This window comes from Scylla paramamosain, unplaced genomic scaffold (genome assembly GCF_035594125.1).
Source record: "Scylla paramamosain isolate STU-SP2022 unplaced genomic scaffold, ASM3559412v1 Contig152, whole genome shotgun sequence".
NCBI classification, from domain to species: domain Eukaryota; kingdom Metazoa; phylum Arthropoda; class Malacostraca; order Decapoda; family Portunidae; genus Scylla; species Scylla paramamosain.
Genome location: NW_026973817.1, coordinates 60,001 through 75,000, shown reverse-complemented (window position 1 = coordinate 75,000; position 15,000 = coordinate 60,001). Strand labels below are relative to the sequence as shown.

At 43.2% G+C, this 15,000-nt stretch overlaps 1 protein-coding gene across 1 annotated transcript in view; it reads right to left on the bottom strand.

Annotated features, from left to right (window-relative positions):
* Window positions 1–15,000, bottom strand: part of LOC135099586 (putative neural-cadherin 2) — a 75,267-nt gene that overhangs the window by 28,343 nt on the left and 31,924 nt on the right. The window contains exon 5 of the mRNA XM_064001980.1: window positions 1,096–1,221. Coding sequence (XP_063858050.1) covers window positions 1,096–1,221 — 126 coding nt within the window. The remainder of the gene's footprint in view (window positions 1–1,095; window positions 1,222–15,000) is intronic.

Below are 15,000 nucleotides of genomic sequence, written 5' to 3'. Positions count from 1 at the left end.
GTCTAAAATTGTCTTGCTGCAAAGCTGTCCTTGTCTGCGTGGGTCGATTCCTGATTAGTAGATTTGATGTTTTCATGCTTTTGTAGTAGATGGTGAGCTGGAGTCGTTTTTTTTTTTTTTTGGGATCTACAGGTTTGACGTTTCTGTAGATAATGTCTTTTATTATTCTTTCTTCTGCCTTGTAGTCTTGTGACATGAAGCTTCTGTAGTATAACTTGATATTTTCTCTACCTGTGGTGTTTTTCTCTGGCTGGCAGTACCACTTGTCTACGGCACAATTTATTGCTGCGATGATGTCGCTGTTTCTGTACCCGTTGTTGACGAGGATCTGGCTGAGCCTCTCCAGTTCTCAGTGGAGGCTTTTCCACGAAGAGCAGTGGGAAAGTGCTCGGCGGATGTAAGCGCTGATCGTGGAGCGAAGGTAGCGTTCTGGGCACTCGCTGTTACCGTTGAGGCAGAGTCCTTTGTTGGTTTCTGTCACGTAAACTGTTGTCTTGAAACCAGAGTTGCAGGCGGAGACTAGGACATCAAGGAAGGGAAGACGGCCTTAAGTAGCTTCTTCAAATGTAAAATTGAGGCCAGAAGAGCAGGTGAGGCGTCGCTTGAAGTTTAGTAGTTCTTACATGTCCTTTACTCTGACAAAAATATCGTCGATGTAGCGTCCGTAGATAGAGGGACGGTAGCCTTGAAGAGTCGTACTTTCAATACTTCTCATGAAGAAGCTCCTCGGGGCTCTTGCCGCTCAAAAAAAAAAAAAAGAGAATTAGTTATCCTTCAATTTTTGACTACCGCTTCGGACCCTGTTCAGGGAGCCTGTTCAGGGACCCTGTTCAGGGACCCTGTTCAGGGAGCCTGTTCAGGGACCCTGTTCAGGGACCGGCATCTCAGTGGGCTTTTTTTTTGGGGGGGGAGGGTAGGGTATTTTTGTTGCCCTTGGCCGGTGTCCCTCCTACATAATATATATATATATATATATATATATATATATATATATATATATATATATATATATATATATATATATATATATATATATATATATATATATATATATATATATATGAATGATAAGATCTATGTTCAAGTGGTACTCACCATGCGTGTGTGTGGCGGTGAGGGTGCCTACCACGGCCGCCAAGGGGCTGTCCTCGGGCAGGGCGGCACAGTAGCGGGGCGCCGAGAACTCCAGGGGCGAGGACTGGTCGGAGAGGAGACGCGTGGCTGCAGGGAACAAAACACCTGGTGAATATGGTAATGTGTGTGTATTTATTGACTCGTGTCCCGATGTTCTAACATCTCCTGTCTTTACCTACACGTGTGCCTCCCTCGCCCTGCCCAGCCCTGTCTATTTGTCTCTTTCCATCTGCCTACAGTGAAAAATGTGGGAGGGAGGTGGTGGAGCTATATATAACAGTGATTTAGGGCCGTGACGTGGGGGTATCGAAGTAATGTTAACGCAAGACGACCGTAAGGGAAGACTTGAGCAATGAAGCCGTATATCTTAGTCATGTGGTGAGAGGAAAGACCGTGAGCTTCGTGGTACAGGGATACGAACGCGTCCAGGGGAGGAGACACAGAAAGGGATTGAAGGAGTATGTTTCAGAGAAACAGTTAGAGGAACAAAACATACAGGCAAGAAGTGAGAAATGCCTTACTAAGATACAGTGAGATACAGACTGATGGCATAGGAATCTTCCAGAGATACAATTATAACACAGCATACCAGAGACGAAGATACAGGCAAGAAGCGGAGAGTGTATTCTAAAGATACAGTGAGAAGAACAAAGCCAAGGAGTGGGATACAGACAAGCCGTGTAAGTGTGTTGCAAAGATACTGGAGAAAGATAAAGGCAGGGAGTAAAGGAGACTGTTACAAAGATACAGGTAGAGAAACATAACTAAGCAAGGAGGAAAGTGCAGGAGTGTGTTACTGGCGACGCAGACTATAGATATTAAACCGAGTCACGCCGTCAAAACGAGATCAGTCACGGAGCGGCGATCATGGTCATTCTTTCCAGTGCTTATGCCACGCGGGTCTTTGCTCACATACTGGTCTGCTCTGGCACTTTTTCTTTCGTTCAACAGCCACCTCTGAACATTTCAAAGGCTAGATACTGGAAAACCTACTCTTCTAATCCATTCTTATCCTTGTAGGTAACTGTAAAGTCTTTGTGCTGGACATGAAAAGTTTGCATATCTAGAAAGCAATAAGAAACTGTACAATCTGCAACAAGCTGCGTGAAGTCCAATACATGGCAGTCTGTGCCTCAGCTTGTGGGCCCTATATTTTCCCCTCTTGGGTTGGGAACTACTGCACTAGTGCCTGACACTCTGCCGCCACTAACGGTCTGGCAGTGACGATGACAGTGTGATGAATGATTCATAAACAAAACTCTCAACATGTAAAGTAAATTCTTGTTATATGCATAACAACTCTTACTTTATGAACAACCTCATTAAAAAGTGTTACGTAAACACATTTTCTTAAATCTGGGCTGAATTTGAGATCACACACAAAAAACTCATTAAAGGGGCGCGCGGTGCGTATGCACGCACGCGCGCGCGCGCGCGCGCACACACACACACACACACACACACACACACACACACACACACACACACACACACACACACATTCATCCGCTACCCTCATCCTCTTTTCATACTCTTGCAAACACGTGAAAAGAGAGTGGGTTCTTACACCTGCCCTCAAGCACGCCAGTTCCCCAGGAAGTACTCGGGCCCGAACACACCGCAAGGACAAAGGAGGAGGCGAATGTGTGAGGAAGAGGCGCAGAAAGAGACCATTGCGAGGCGGTAGACGATGAGAGTATGGAATGGATAAAGGAGTGTGTGTGTGTGTGTGTGTGTGTGTGTGTGTGTGTGTGTGTTAGTTTATACGTGCTATAATACGAGTTATTTTATTTTGGGAAAGATGGATGCCAAGAGAGGAAGGGAGGAAGGAGAGAGAGAGAGAGAGAGAGAGAGAGAGAGAGAGAGAGAGAGAGAGAGAGAGAGAGAGAGAGAGAGAGAGACGGAGTGACAGAGGCAGACAGACAAACAGACAGGAAGACAGAGAGACAGACCAAGGGACAGAGACAAACATATATAGACAAGCTGAGAGATAGACAAACAGACAAACAGACATAAAGACAGATAGATGGATAAACAGATAGACAGACGGACAGAAGGAAAGGGGACAGTTCGGGATAAGAAGGGCGGATCATTCATCAGGGAGAAGGTGCGGGACTTATCATGGAAAATACTCTTCTTATCTCCTTTTCCTTTTTTTTTTCCTCTTCCTTCTCTTCCTCTTCTTTATCCTCCTCATCTTCCTTTCATCTTTCTTCCTTTACCTCGCTTTCACATTCCTATCATCCTTTTTCTCCTTTCCTTTTTATTCTCTCTCTCTCTCTCTCTCTCTCTCTCTCTCTCTCTCTCTCTCTCTCTCTCTCTCTCTCTCTCTCTCTCTCTCTCTCTCTCTCTCTCTCCTTATCTTTTCCCTTCCTCCTGCTCTTCCTCCTCCTTTGATTCTTTATTTTTGCCTTTTTTTTTCATGATTTCTCTCCTTCTTGCCCTCCTCCTCCTCCTCCTGCTATTCCTTACACTCTTCTAATGCCCTTCCTCCTCCTACCCCTCCTTTGCCTCCTCCTCTTTATCATCGCTATCATCATCATCATATCATCATCCTCATTATCATCATTAGCAAGGAAAAATGGCAGGTTTTTTGACATGTAAAGAAAAAAAGGGTAGAGATGTGGCGCAGTAACAAATATAGCATAAAATCACTAATCTTCCCAACGGTGCTCCTGTCCCGTGGTGCCTGAAGGGTCACTCTGCTCACTCCCTCACTAACTGGAGGCGGAGAGAGCGGCAGAAGACGGTGATGCAGTGGTAATAGTGAGGATATGTCAGCTCTTTTGTGAGAATGACGAGCATGAAAACTTTGCTCGAAATAATGTTTTATCTGTTATTATTATTATTATTATTATTATTATTATTATTATTATTATTATTATTATTATCGTCATTACTCCTGCTGCTGGTGCTGCTGCTGCTGCCACTACTACTACTACTACTGCTACTACTTTTACGTAGAATATCTCTGTATTCCCTCTAAAACACATCCTCCGTAATTACAAGCCTTATCTACTTTTTTTTTTGCGGGGAAGGGGGATTAATGTAAGATTTAGTATTCGTAAAATGAACAAATATGACGATGTACAATATATACTTTACTTCTAATAAATGTGAATGTTTTGTATGGACCAGTAAGCACTACTGCGTATCGTGATGTTCTCTTGAGGCTGTGACGTCGTGGCTTTCCTGCTCGGACTCAGCCATTTTAGACCGTGACAACAAATGTGCGCTGTGTTTGTGATGGCGCGATGGGGAATGCGGCAAGCGTGCACACTCCGACTTTCTTAGTGTCCAGCTTATGCAGATCGCAATAAAATTGATAGTTACAAAGACGATATACAGAGGAAGACGATAGTGTAATTGATGAAGTCCTATTTACTGGAAAAAAAAAAAATTGAAAGAGACTAAGACAATAGTGTGTTAAATGTGGAAGAAGAGGGAAAGACACTGAAAGAGTATAACCAACAGAAACAGACTAAGAGGAACACCAGGCAGTGCTGATAAGAAGGCTACACTCTCGACCAACACATGAACGACTAAACTGAATTGACGCAATGCTGTGTGTCTGCTCACAGAGTGCTCGCTCATCACTGTGCCATGGAAGACATGTACGTTGTGTTTTATTGTTACTGCTTGAGCTTGGGCGCTGATTGACTGTGAGACGTGCTGGTGCCCAGAATGGTGGTGAAGAGTGGGGCTGACGGCAAAACTCTCCTCTCGGGTATCGTTGGTGCCTCTCTACCTCAGTGTGGCAAGAGTGACTAGATGGGCAGCGCAGCATGTCGCTGTGCTGGTGTGGGCGTGGCGTGTTCTGCCGTGTTGCTGTGGAATGCGGTCTAGCGTAAGAAAAGGCTTCCTTGTCACGTAACTGCACCCCTTTCCCTCGACAGTCTTGAGGAAACTGTGCAATTTTTTTTTTTTTTTTTTTTTTTGGAGGGGAGGAGGGGCGGGACGCACAACGCGGAGTTTTAGGGTGGGGGAAGCCAAATTAGGACTTTCATGAAAAGTCTAAGGATGATACGCCATACCTTGAAAACAAGAGGGTGCTTTGCCCTCCTAGAGCCCCCTTAAGACAGTAATCTAATCTACCTTAACATGGTCTTCGCCAAATCTGGATCCACCCCCCTTAAGGACACTACCCTAACCTAACCGTGTGGGCTTCGCCCCCACCCCTGGACATCCCCTTACGTACACTAACCTAATCTAACCTAACCGGGGAGGGATGGACTTCGCCCTCTCAGGACCCCGCTTTAAGGATCCTAACCTAACCAAGTCTTACCTAACCTAAAACTAGACCTAAGTGAGGCCAAGCCCGCCCCTAAGGACATTAACCTAACCGCATACCTTAAAAGGAAGTGGAAGGTCCGGGCTGTGGTTGGTCGTCCTCTTCCTCATCCTCAGAGGGTACTGGCGCCACCGAGTGTTCAACACTCCACTGATTTCGACAAAACACCGTGCAGTCTTAAGAAATGTACACCCAAGTCGTCTTGCTTACGGAAGTGCACGATAAAATTATGGCATTTAAAGTTGCGTCCACTACAATCGACTGCCATTTAGGCATTGGGGCACCACAGTGGGAAACCGGCTGACTGCAGCGGCCACCATGTGTCAGCGCGGAATAATAATACACTCGTAGTGTCCCTTATACATATCGCATATAAAATGTGCCTCATAATAAAATGCTCATGATAAAATGCTTATCGTTCAATAATTTCAGTGCAATGACAAGCTAACATATATTTTACCTACATTTATTTTTTACTTACATATAAACTACTTCCTGAGATGCATAGGAAGTCCCAGGGCTCAGTGTGTGGAAGGACTGTGCACACAATTTGTGGACTTAGTCTCCGGGAGGCATCTCTTATTTCAACGTGGATTTATGAGTTAACTATAAGACTGCGCTGTCTAAAACTTTTACATACGTACACTACAGTAAGTATATTATACCATCGTGTCAGTGTTCAAGGACAAAGTAAGAATATCGCAAATATTAACCGAAAAGGCGTTTACAGTAGCGGGACGAGCACCCAGACACAACCAAACAGTATTCACTATTACAGCATGTTTCTACTGAACGCAACGACGCTTCCCCTGCCAGACGACGGCCATCACCGCGCTCGGGAGCAATTGCATTTTCCTCACCTTGGGGTACAATACATTTTGACAGCTTATGAGTTTTTGTATCAGCACCCAGTGATGCCGTAAGACACAAACCGAGATGTGAGGCGTTAGTATTGACAGACTTTCATTCATAACTTTCCCTCCTCAGTCCATATTTGCCCAAGGGAAGTTCTCTGTCTGAGTGTCGGCGGAAAGTAGACGTGTTTACAGATCTTGTTTTGGATGTGTGCACGACTCCAGAGTTGTCAGTACTTTTATCTAGTTTAGTTTAGTTTCACCTATAACGTTGTCACAGCAATGCATTTTTCCACCCATATGACACGAGGAAGTGCCTGAAACTATCACTCATCCTATAATCAAAGCTGCTACGCCGTACAAGTCACAGTGTTGCGACACAGTGGTGTCGGACAACACACTCTTGGCCGTAGTACCGTCACCGACGTTTCCCTAACCTTGCAAGTTTGCCAAATCAAAACCTTCCGTGAAATACTCTTATGTGGTAACACTGCAATCTAGAGCTTTCGGTTAACGGAATTCGGCATCCCTAACATTTTCTATAAGCAGGACTCTATGCCTTTCCTTATTAACATGGACATCATAGTAAATTCTATGATGTTTTTTATTGATTTACTTGAATGCATAAACACGTAAGTAAACATGATTAGCCGAATCCTTTGTTATGGTACCGGAGTAGTCGTATGTACGCCCCCAGCACGCACGCGCGAGTTTTGAAGGAATGGAGGCCTCCACACTCCTTGAAAGACCCTTCAGTGAAAATGAGAGAAAGGCTCTCCCCTCTCTCATTAAGGGGAGGCAAGGACCTTGCCTGGCACAGTCAACAGCGTAATACCACTGTAGTTGTTGCAGTCCTGGCGGTCCTCTTTCCCTTTTCCAGATAGGGACAACCAGCTCTCTCTTCCATTCAGGAGGAATGGTAACGGACTGCCATACGGCAGTCAAGACCGCATGCAACCCGTGGATCATGGCAATGGGCGAAAGGCATGAGAAATATATGTGGGATGGCAGCTTCAGGAAGCTCGCCCGTGAACATGCTCTAAACATTCCTGTCCTTTGTAAGCAAGAAATCTGAGTAACTTTCCTGTATAAAGCTTCCTACACAGCACAGGAGATTAATATTCATATACTACTTACCTCATGTACGAAATAAGGATGAGAGAAGGCGAGTTTATGAGGAGGTGGACCAGGCATCAGCTGACGACATTGTTGGAACACGCGGTGGTGCCGCTTCTTCCAAATGAAGAACGTATATCTTCAGATACAGAATATTTCGCGATTCTTCTACTTCCACTTATAAATAAAAAAAAAATAATTCTTATTCTGATCACACAATTCTCTCTCATACGTGTTGATTTACAGAACATGTTTTACGCTGTAAATAAACGTGATACCTGGCAGAAAAACATCACCTTATTTCTTCACTTGTACACTAAAGTCTTGTAAACGTGTTTATATCTAAATATTTCCTCATATACAGGTTGAGGAGACTGAAATTCACGTATTATACGCCAATGAGAATATACTAGCACTTCATTAAGCATAAATGACGATATAATCCATAATTATGTCCCAAGGTAAAGGTCCAAGAGAAGTCTCGAGGTACCTTGATATGCTGAGTTTAACTTGAAGTTGATGAGACAGGAATACCACCGAGACTGTAAGCTCGGAAAGATGCGACATGTCATGTGATTTAGTTCTCTTTTCTTTTCTTTTCTTTATTATTATTATTATTATTATTATTATTATTATTATTATTATTATTATTATTCATTCATTTATTTATTTATTTATTTATTTATTTTATTTATTTTTTTTTTTTGACGTCATTTCTTAGTTTCCAGTTCTGTTCAATGTAAAATGTTACAAGATAAGCTAAAAAAAAAAAAAAAATGTAGCACCAAGTGTCACGGCCTTAACACTTTTACATCCTCAGTTTTATTCCAGATAAAATCTTCTCGTCAACTTTGCTAGTATGGGCGCTACGGTTGCTATGCGCTGACTGGCTGATGAAAATGTTGGGGTTTCACCTACGGACAAGCAAACGTTTGGGGAGCGTGTTAGGTTCCGTTTCCCTTCCCACGCAAGGATTTGGTTGTCGCGCTGTTACTAATAACGCCTATATGTACACATACTCAAAAGAGTATCGTAACACATTCAGCACGATACTAACTGACACTGAGGACGGATCCATTGATAACAGGCTACATGCGTGTGTTTGGTGCGGCTACACCTGCATGAATCAAGTGAGCAGGACTTGTAAATGAAGCAATACGATTTGAGCTGCCACAGTAACGCTTCATCAAACAGTGGGAAGCCTTAGTCGAACGCGCTTATCAATCCTGCCGAGACTACCAGATTGTTCAGTGTGAAACTCTCATCGAACCGCACTGTAACGATGATTTTTTTGAGTGTGTACAAAGCACTTCACTGAGCACTGCTAGGGAGGCACTGTGTGAATGTTGTGCCTCTCTTGCTTTGTGATGCATTAATTGGTGTCACGTTGCTTCCATCGTGCAAGGAACATATTTGATATATCGCTGCAGTCGTGAATTCTTTATGTATTATAAAGGGTTTGTTAAATTCCTTTATCTTTGTGTGTAGTGCTCAAACGTTCAGCCATTCAGTAAAAGAGTTCACCGCGTGTTATGTTTACCAACGCCTGGTGAAGCATTACCGCCACTGCTGGTGCAGAAGGCGTGTAGTAAAGGTTTCAGGCGCATTGTCCTGTCGTTTTTCGCAAATAAAATCTTAACGCGTCGGATAAGGATGCTATTTTGGCAGTGGATGTTTGAGACCCTGACCTAATTGTCAAAAATGTGCTTTGGTGCCATATGTGGAAAATGAATGCAATATAGGTGTAAATTTGGGGTAAACTTAGCTGAAATTTACAGACACTGGTAAGGAGGCTAGGTGTCGCCATGATAAAGATACCCCTTAGTGATTTCCTTCGAGTAAAACGGTTTTCCCCAAATGATATTGTCATATAAGGAAAATACATACCTATAGTAGGTGAAATATTGCTACGGTGTGTGTGTGTGTGTGTGTGTGTGTGTGTGTGTGTGCGTGCGTGCGTGAGTGAGTCAGTGAGTGAAGCAAAAAGACAGAACTGCTGGTTGGATGGGTCATTACTCTTAGGTCATAGTTAAACATCGCATCGACGTCACGAAAGATGAATGGGCGGGGTATCTATCATGACACCTAGTCTCGCTACTGTAAATTTTACCTAAGTTTAGCCTAAATTTTTCTTCCAATTGTGTTCATTATCCATATATGATACCAAATCATATCTTTGCTAATTAGGTCTGGGTCTCAAACATCCACTGCCAAAATAACTCTTTGTTAAGAATTTATTTGCGAAAAAACGATAGGCCACGACCCCTGAAACCTTTAGCAGGTTTGCAATGCAGAGGAGAATGATTAAAAATTATGCAAGATAAATTGAATAATCCTTGCGAGAGGAGATTTAAACTTCTAAATTCACATAAATCGGAGATGTAGATTAAGAGGGGACCTGGAAGAGGTATTTGTCAGGCATATGGACTATAACAAAGGTGAGAGGAACAAAAAAATTCTTAAGATTAGTAGTCAGGATACGACTAGCAGGAACGAATTCAAGCTTGATTAAGTGAGATTTAAGACAAGGATAGGAAGAAATTGGTTCACAAATAAAGTAAAAGATGAATGGAAGAGACTCAGTTTTATCACGATGTCAGTGCGGAATTAGTTTGAGGTTTGTAAAAGTAGACCAGACAAATTTATGGACAGGAATAATAGATGGACGCAGATAAACATGATTAATACAGGAACGGCCACGTGTAGATCTGCTGGTTTAATGCATTTTTTTTTTTTTTTCCCCTATATAAGGGGCTCTGACCAAGGGCAACAAGAAAGGTGAAAAAAGACCCACTGAAGGTGCCACTCCCCCAAAGTCAATTAAGCTTTTTTGCCTGAGAGGTATCACAAATTTAGAAGTGACTCTTTACCGTGTCCGCGGGCTGTGTGTGCGTTCTTATCAGCGGGCGTAACAAGCACCATCACAGGTCGGTGGCTTTGTCCTCGATAGCATAACAAGATGAACAGCGCGCCACGAATAATCTCGCATTCACGGACAATAGCTCGGTTTCCCTCCATCTCCCATGTCCCCCGCACGCTCGTCTCCATATCAGCCCACAATGCACAGCTGAAAACACCCCGTGACGCAAAGGCCCGTGTTCAGAGACGCTTTCATCTCCCACCACGACTATTTTCAAAGGCTACAGAGATGATTAGCCAGTTCTCACGCGTGTTTCTCCTGTTAATAATGTAGGAATCTTGTTAATCTGTCACTAGAAACATAAAACACAGTAAAAAAAACAATGCAACTTCAACTAGAGCCCTTTTGAAAGTAGTGGAGATGCGACGCGAAAGTGTTTTAGAGTATGGCCTAATGCCAGGCCACGCTCCACCGCTGCCTGCTGCCTCCGTGCCCTCTGTTGTTGCAGGGAGTGTGCAGGGCAGAGGGAGCCCTTGGCATTTGTTCCGCTCTCTCTCTCTCTCTCTCTCTCTCTCTCTCTCTCTCTCTCTCTCTCTCTCTCTCTCTCTCTCTCTCTCTCTCTCTCTCTCTCTCTCTCTCTCTCTCACTGTGTGTGTGTGTGTGTGTGTGTGTGTGTGTGTGTGTGTGTGTGTGTGTGTGTGTGTGTGTGTGTGTGTGTGTGTGTTACATACCACGGGAAGTAGAAAAAAAAATCATTTTCACAGCCTCCACCATGATCAGTTTACTTCCTTCGTCAAGTTATACCATCAACAAATCCTTAATTCCCAATACAGCTTACTAACGAAACACGGCAACTCCCACCACGAGGCTTAGGTTGAAATATGAAACCTTACGTGGACGTCTTAGCAAACATCGTGAGAGGACAAGGAAGCGCTCAGTAAGCAGGTCGTATTAACCAGACAACGCTCGCTTCTAATACGTTTGCAACTCAAGTCTACCGGGAGAAAATCCGACACTTGCATTAGATTTTTTATTTATTCTTTTTTTTTTTGTGACCCTGCAACCGTGAGAAGATAAGAGAGAGATAAGTAAGGATTCGTAAACAAAACTCTGTGACCGTAAGAAGGTAAGGTAGTGATAAGTAAGGATTCATAAACAAAGCCACGCAGTCTTCTAGTACTCTCTGTGGTCCTAACTCAAGTCTTCGAAGTGGGAATACGACACCCTTGCCTCCGATGTTTTGTGACCCAGCGCCAGCGAAGTTGTACAAAAGCTTCCTTCGCGATGTAAAGTTTTTAATATCCCATTGAGAGAGAAACGTCAGTAAGACTGATATGTGAGAGAGAGAGAGAGAGAGAGAGAGAGAGAGAGAGAGAGAGAGAGAGAGAGAGAGAGAGAGAGAGAGAGAGAGAGAGAGAGAGAGAGAGAGAGAGAGAGAGAGAGAGAGAGAGAGAGAGAGAGAGAGAGAGAGAGAGAGAGAGAGAGAGAAATGTGTTTGGTCATGACAATTAAGATATACTAACAAACGTATGAAAACTGTCTCTCTGCTGCCTTGCCTTATCGTCGAGTGCATAAGCTCATCACCGGATCAAAGTATAGAAGGCGCCATGCTGTGCTGCTCTAGCTTATAACAAAACACTCGCAGACACCGACATCTTTACTACACTAGGATCGCACTTCGGAGCTTCCCCCACACTCACGCTGACTCTGCTAGACCGAAGCGAAGAGCACGGAGACGAGAACCATTTGACGGCTCTCTAGTTTCAGGCGTCACTCTCGCGTATGGCAGCCACCAGTGCGCCACAAACCTGACCCGACTCCCAGCTTCAACACGCGACCAAGACAGTGCAAGAGTGTAAAGGCGTTTCTTTGTCCCTGAATCTTGGTTCGTGTTCTGAAAGGCTTTGTGTTCTGATAAGGATTGTTTTCTAAGGCCTTACAGATGACTTTTTTGCTTTACGTGGGTGTTTTAAAGTTTAAAAGTTAGTTTTTGTATTACAGTAGTTATTTTGCATATTTTTTAGATTTTATGGAAAAGACAAAAGTTTTAGTGAACAAAAATTAAAACAGTCAGGACAATCCGAAAGGACAATCTGAAAGGAAAGTTGTAATAGACAAGGTACAAAACATTGTGAAGTTGAGAAGTAAAAGTAGAAGACTTAATAATACCGAAATACAAATAAAGTATCGTAAAAATCCTTGTCAGACATTATGTAGAATTACGAAAACGTCTTGAAAAAACGCCATTAGCTTCCATTAGAGTCTGATAGGATAAGTCAAGAAAAGACGCTGAAACGTTTGAGAATACGGCTCCTTAATCTTGGCTCCTCTGATCTGCTGCCATTCTCCTTACAAGAGTTGACAACTGATAGATATTCAGCAGATCAGAGAACTGATCATTATCTGAAACACTTTTGCGCAACGCCTCCATTACGTTTAAAAGGCTCTAAAATAACAAAATTTCTACATCATGAACAGGAGAAAGATTCTTGAGAACCTCTGTGGCCTTTGGAAATATTCGTGGTGAGAGAACAAAGCGTTTCAAAATACAGACCTTATGACAGAAGGAAAACGCTGAGGACAGTGGTTGTAATTGTGTTATGTTAGTCGACAACTGACAAAGCCTTTCCTCGTTTGGTTACATGAGTTCGTGGTTTGGTAATTCGTGAGTCACTTTGGATTACGAATGGACAGCTGACGTCACTGAGGGAAGACAGAAGACACTGACACACACTGCTTAATGAGTTGTGGCGCCGTATCAGAAAGGTCACAGGTAACAGGTGCCCCACGTATGTTGTATGCTGGAATTCTGTATCATGTACTCACTTTGTTACGTGACTATAAGACTTATATCCTGAAACACTTCCTCGCTGTATCTACACTATTTTCAAAAGGCTCTAGTTGAAGGTATACGGGCTTTTAAGGATGTTTCTATGGTTGTAGTGACAGATTAACAAGATTTTTATATTATTAACAGGACAAACGCTCTTGAGAATCCGGCTAATCATCTCTGTTGCCTTGAAAAATAGCCGTGGTGAGACAGCAAAGCGTTTCTGAATACAGGCTTAAGTGGTTCTGTTGTCTGTGCGGCACTTTGAGGTTAGGGGGCGCCAGTCATCTGTTTCCTGTTGCAATTAACATATTTACGTCACTATTTTGCCTTCCTAATGTGTCTTTCATCACTGGTGGTTCTGTTGCCAGTATGCCATTTAGAGGTTAGGGGACCGCGTGCTGACTGTCTTCTTTTGCAATACAATTAATCTCTACTTCACTTTTTTCTTTTAGACTTCTTTCATCTCTCTCCTTTATCTCTCCTCTTGCGATTCACTTCGTCTTTGCTCACTGTTTTTTTTTATTTTTCATCCTCCCTGTGTCTTATTTTAAGATTAGGTTATGTAGCTTATCACCCGCGGGTGGTGGGTGTGACACATGACGCAGAAAAACAGCGACTGAGGCGGTGGTGCGCTCTGGCGACTCCTAACGCAACCAACAGATAGCTCATCGCAAACATGTCCCTTGCTGGTGGTTCTTTTTTTTGCGTCCATCTCTGCCAACACTGCCATAAAGGACAGCTGCGGCCACCATGGGAAGCCATTACCGGCCCCTGACACCCGCTAATGACTGAGCCAAGCGTGAAATTGAAACGCATTAAGTTCTGCATTATTTAGGCTGAAAAAATAGGCGATATCAAAGCGGCGGAGTCTGGTGGAAATATTATATGCTGCTTGTTTGTTAGGTCAGGTTAGGTTAGGTTAGTTAATGATTATTGCAATACCAACACACGCTCCAAAGATTGCTGGGAGATACGGCCGTCCTTAACTTCTCTCTTTATTACTTGAATGGTTGTCACGGCTCAGGATCGGTTTTCAGCCTCCCACCAACACTGCCACGTGTCTCACCTAGTCCTCTGTCTGCCTTTTCTTCCTGGGATGGTATAAAAGACCTCAAATATCCCATCCTTAGAAATGTTCTCTTGTTATGACATTGCTGTGTTCTCGGTAAAATTTGACTTGCCTTAAAAAAAAAAAAAACAATTTTGTAATGAAACAAAAATTTAAACCCACATACAAGGAGTGCTATCACCTCAACAAGTAGCTGGCTGAGCACAACACGGGCGAAGCAATTACTGCCATCCCTCGACACACTAGCCAGGATTCTAAGCATTTCAGTTCTTCATCTCGAAAGCGTGTAAGAGGCAGCGGTGAAAGTCATTGGAGTTCTAAAGAGTTTTCTTATGATTTTAGTGATGGTATAACGAGATTTCAGTATCATTAATTGAAAAAAAAAATATATATATATATTCTTGAGAACCCGACAAGCCATCTGTGACCCACAAAATAATGCTAATGAAAGCTAAAAACATTTCAAGATAGGGGGTACTGCGTCACTGTATTCACCAAAGCAACAGCAGCACAGCAGGTACAGTTGCAGTCAGATGTCAAATAGCACACTGCATTCCCTTCTTGTGAGTTCAGTTCCAGAGTTTCTCGTAATCTCAAATCCTCTGATCTGCTAAAAATCCACTGAATGCCAAATTTTGTAAGGAGACTGTCACCTTATAAGTACATGAGGAAACAAGAGGAGCTGCAAGAAGCCATCAAGCCCTGTATAAACAAACCTCCCTACTTCCACCAATTATCCCCATCCGTAAATGTCTAATCTTTGAAAGCTCCCTAATGACTCAACACTCACAACCTTTATCAGAGGAATCAAGACAGAGGGGGAAACACAAAGCACAGTAGAAG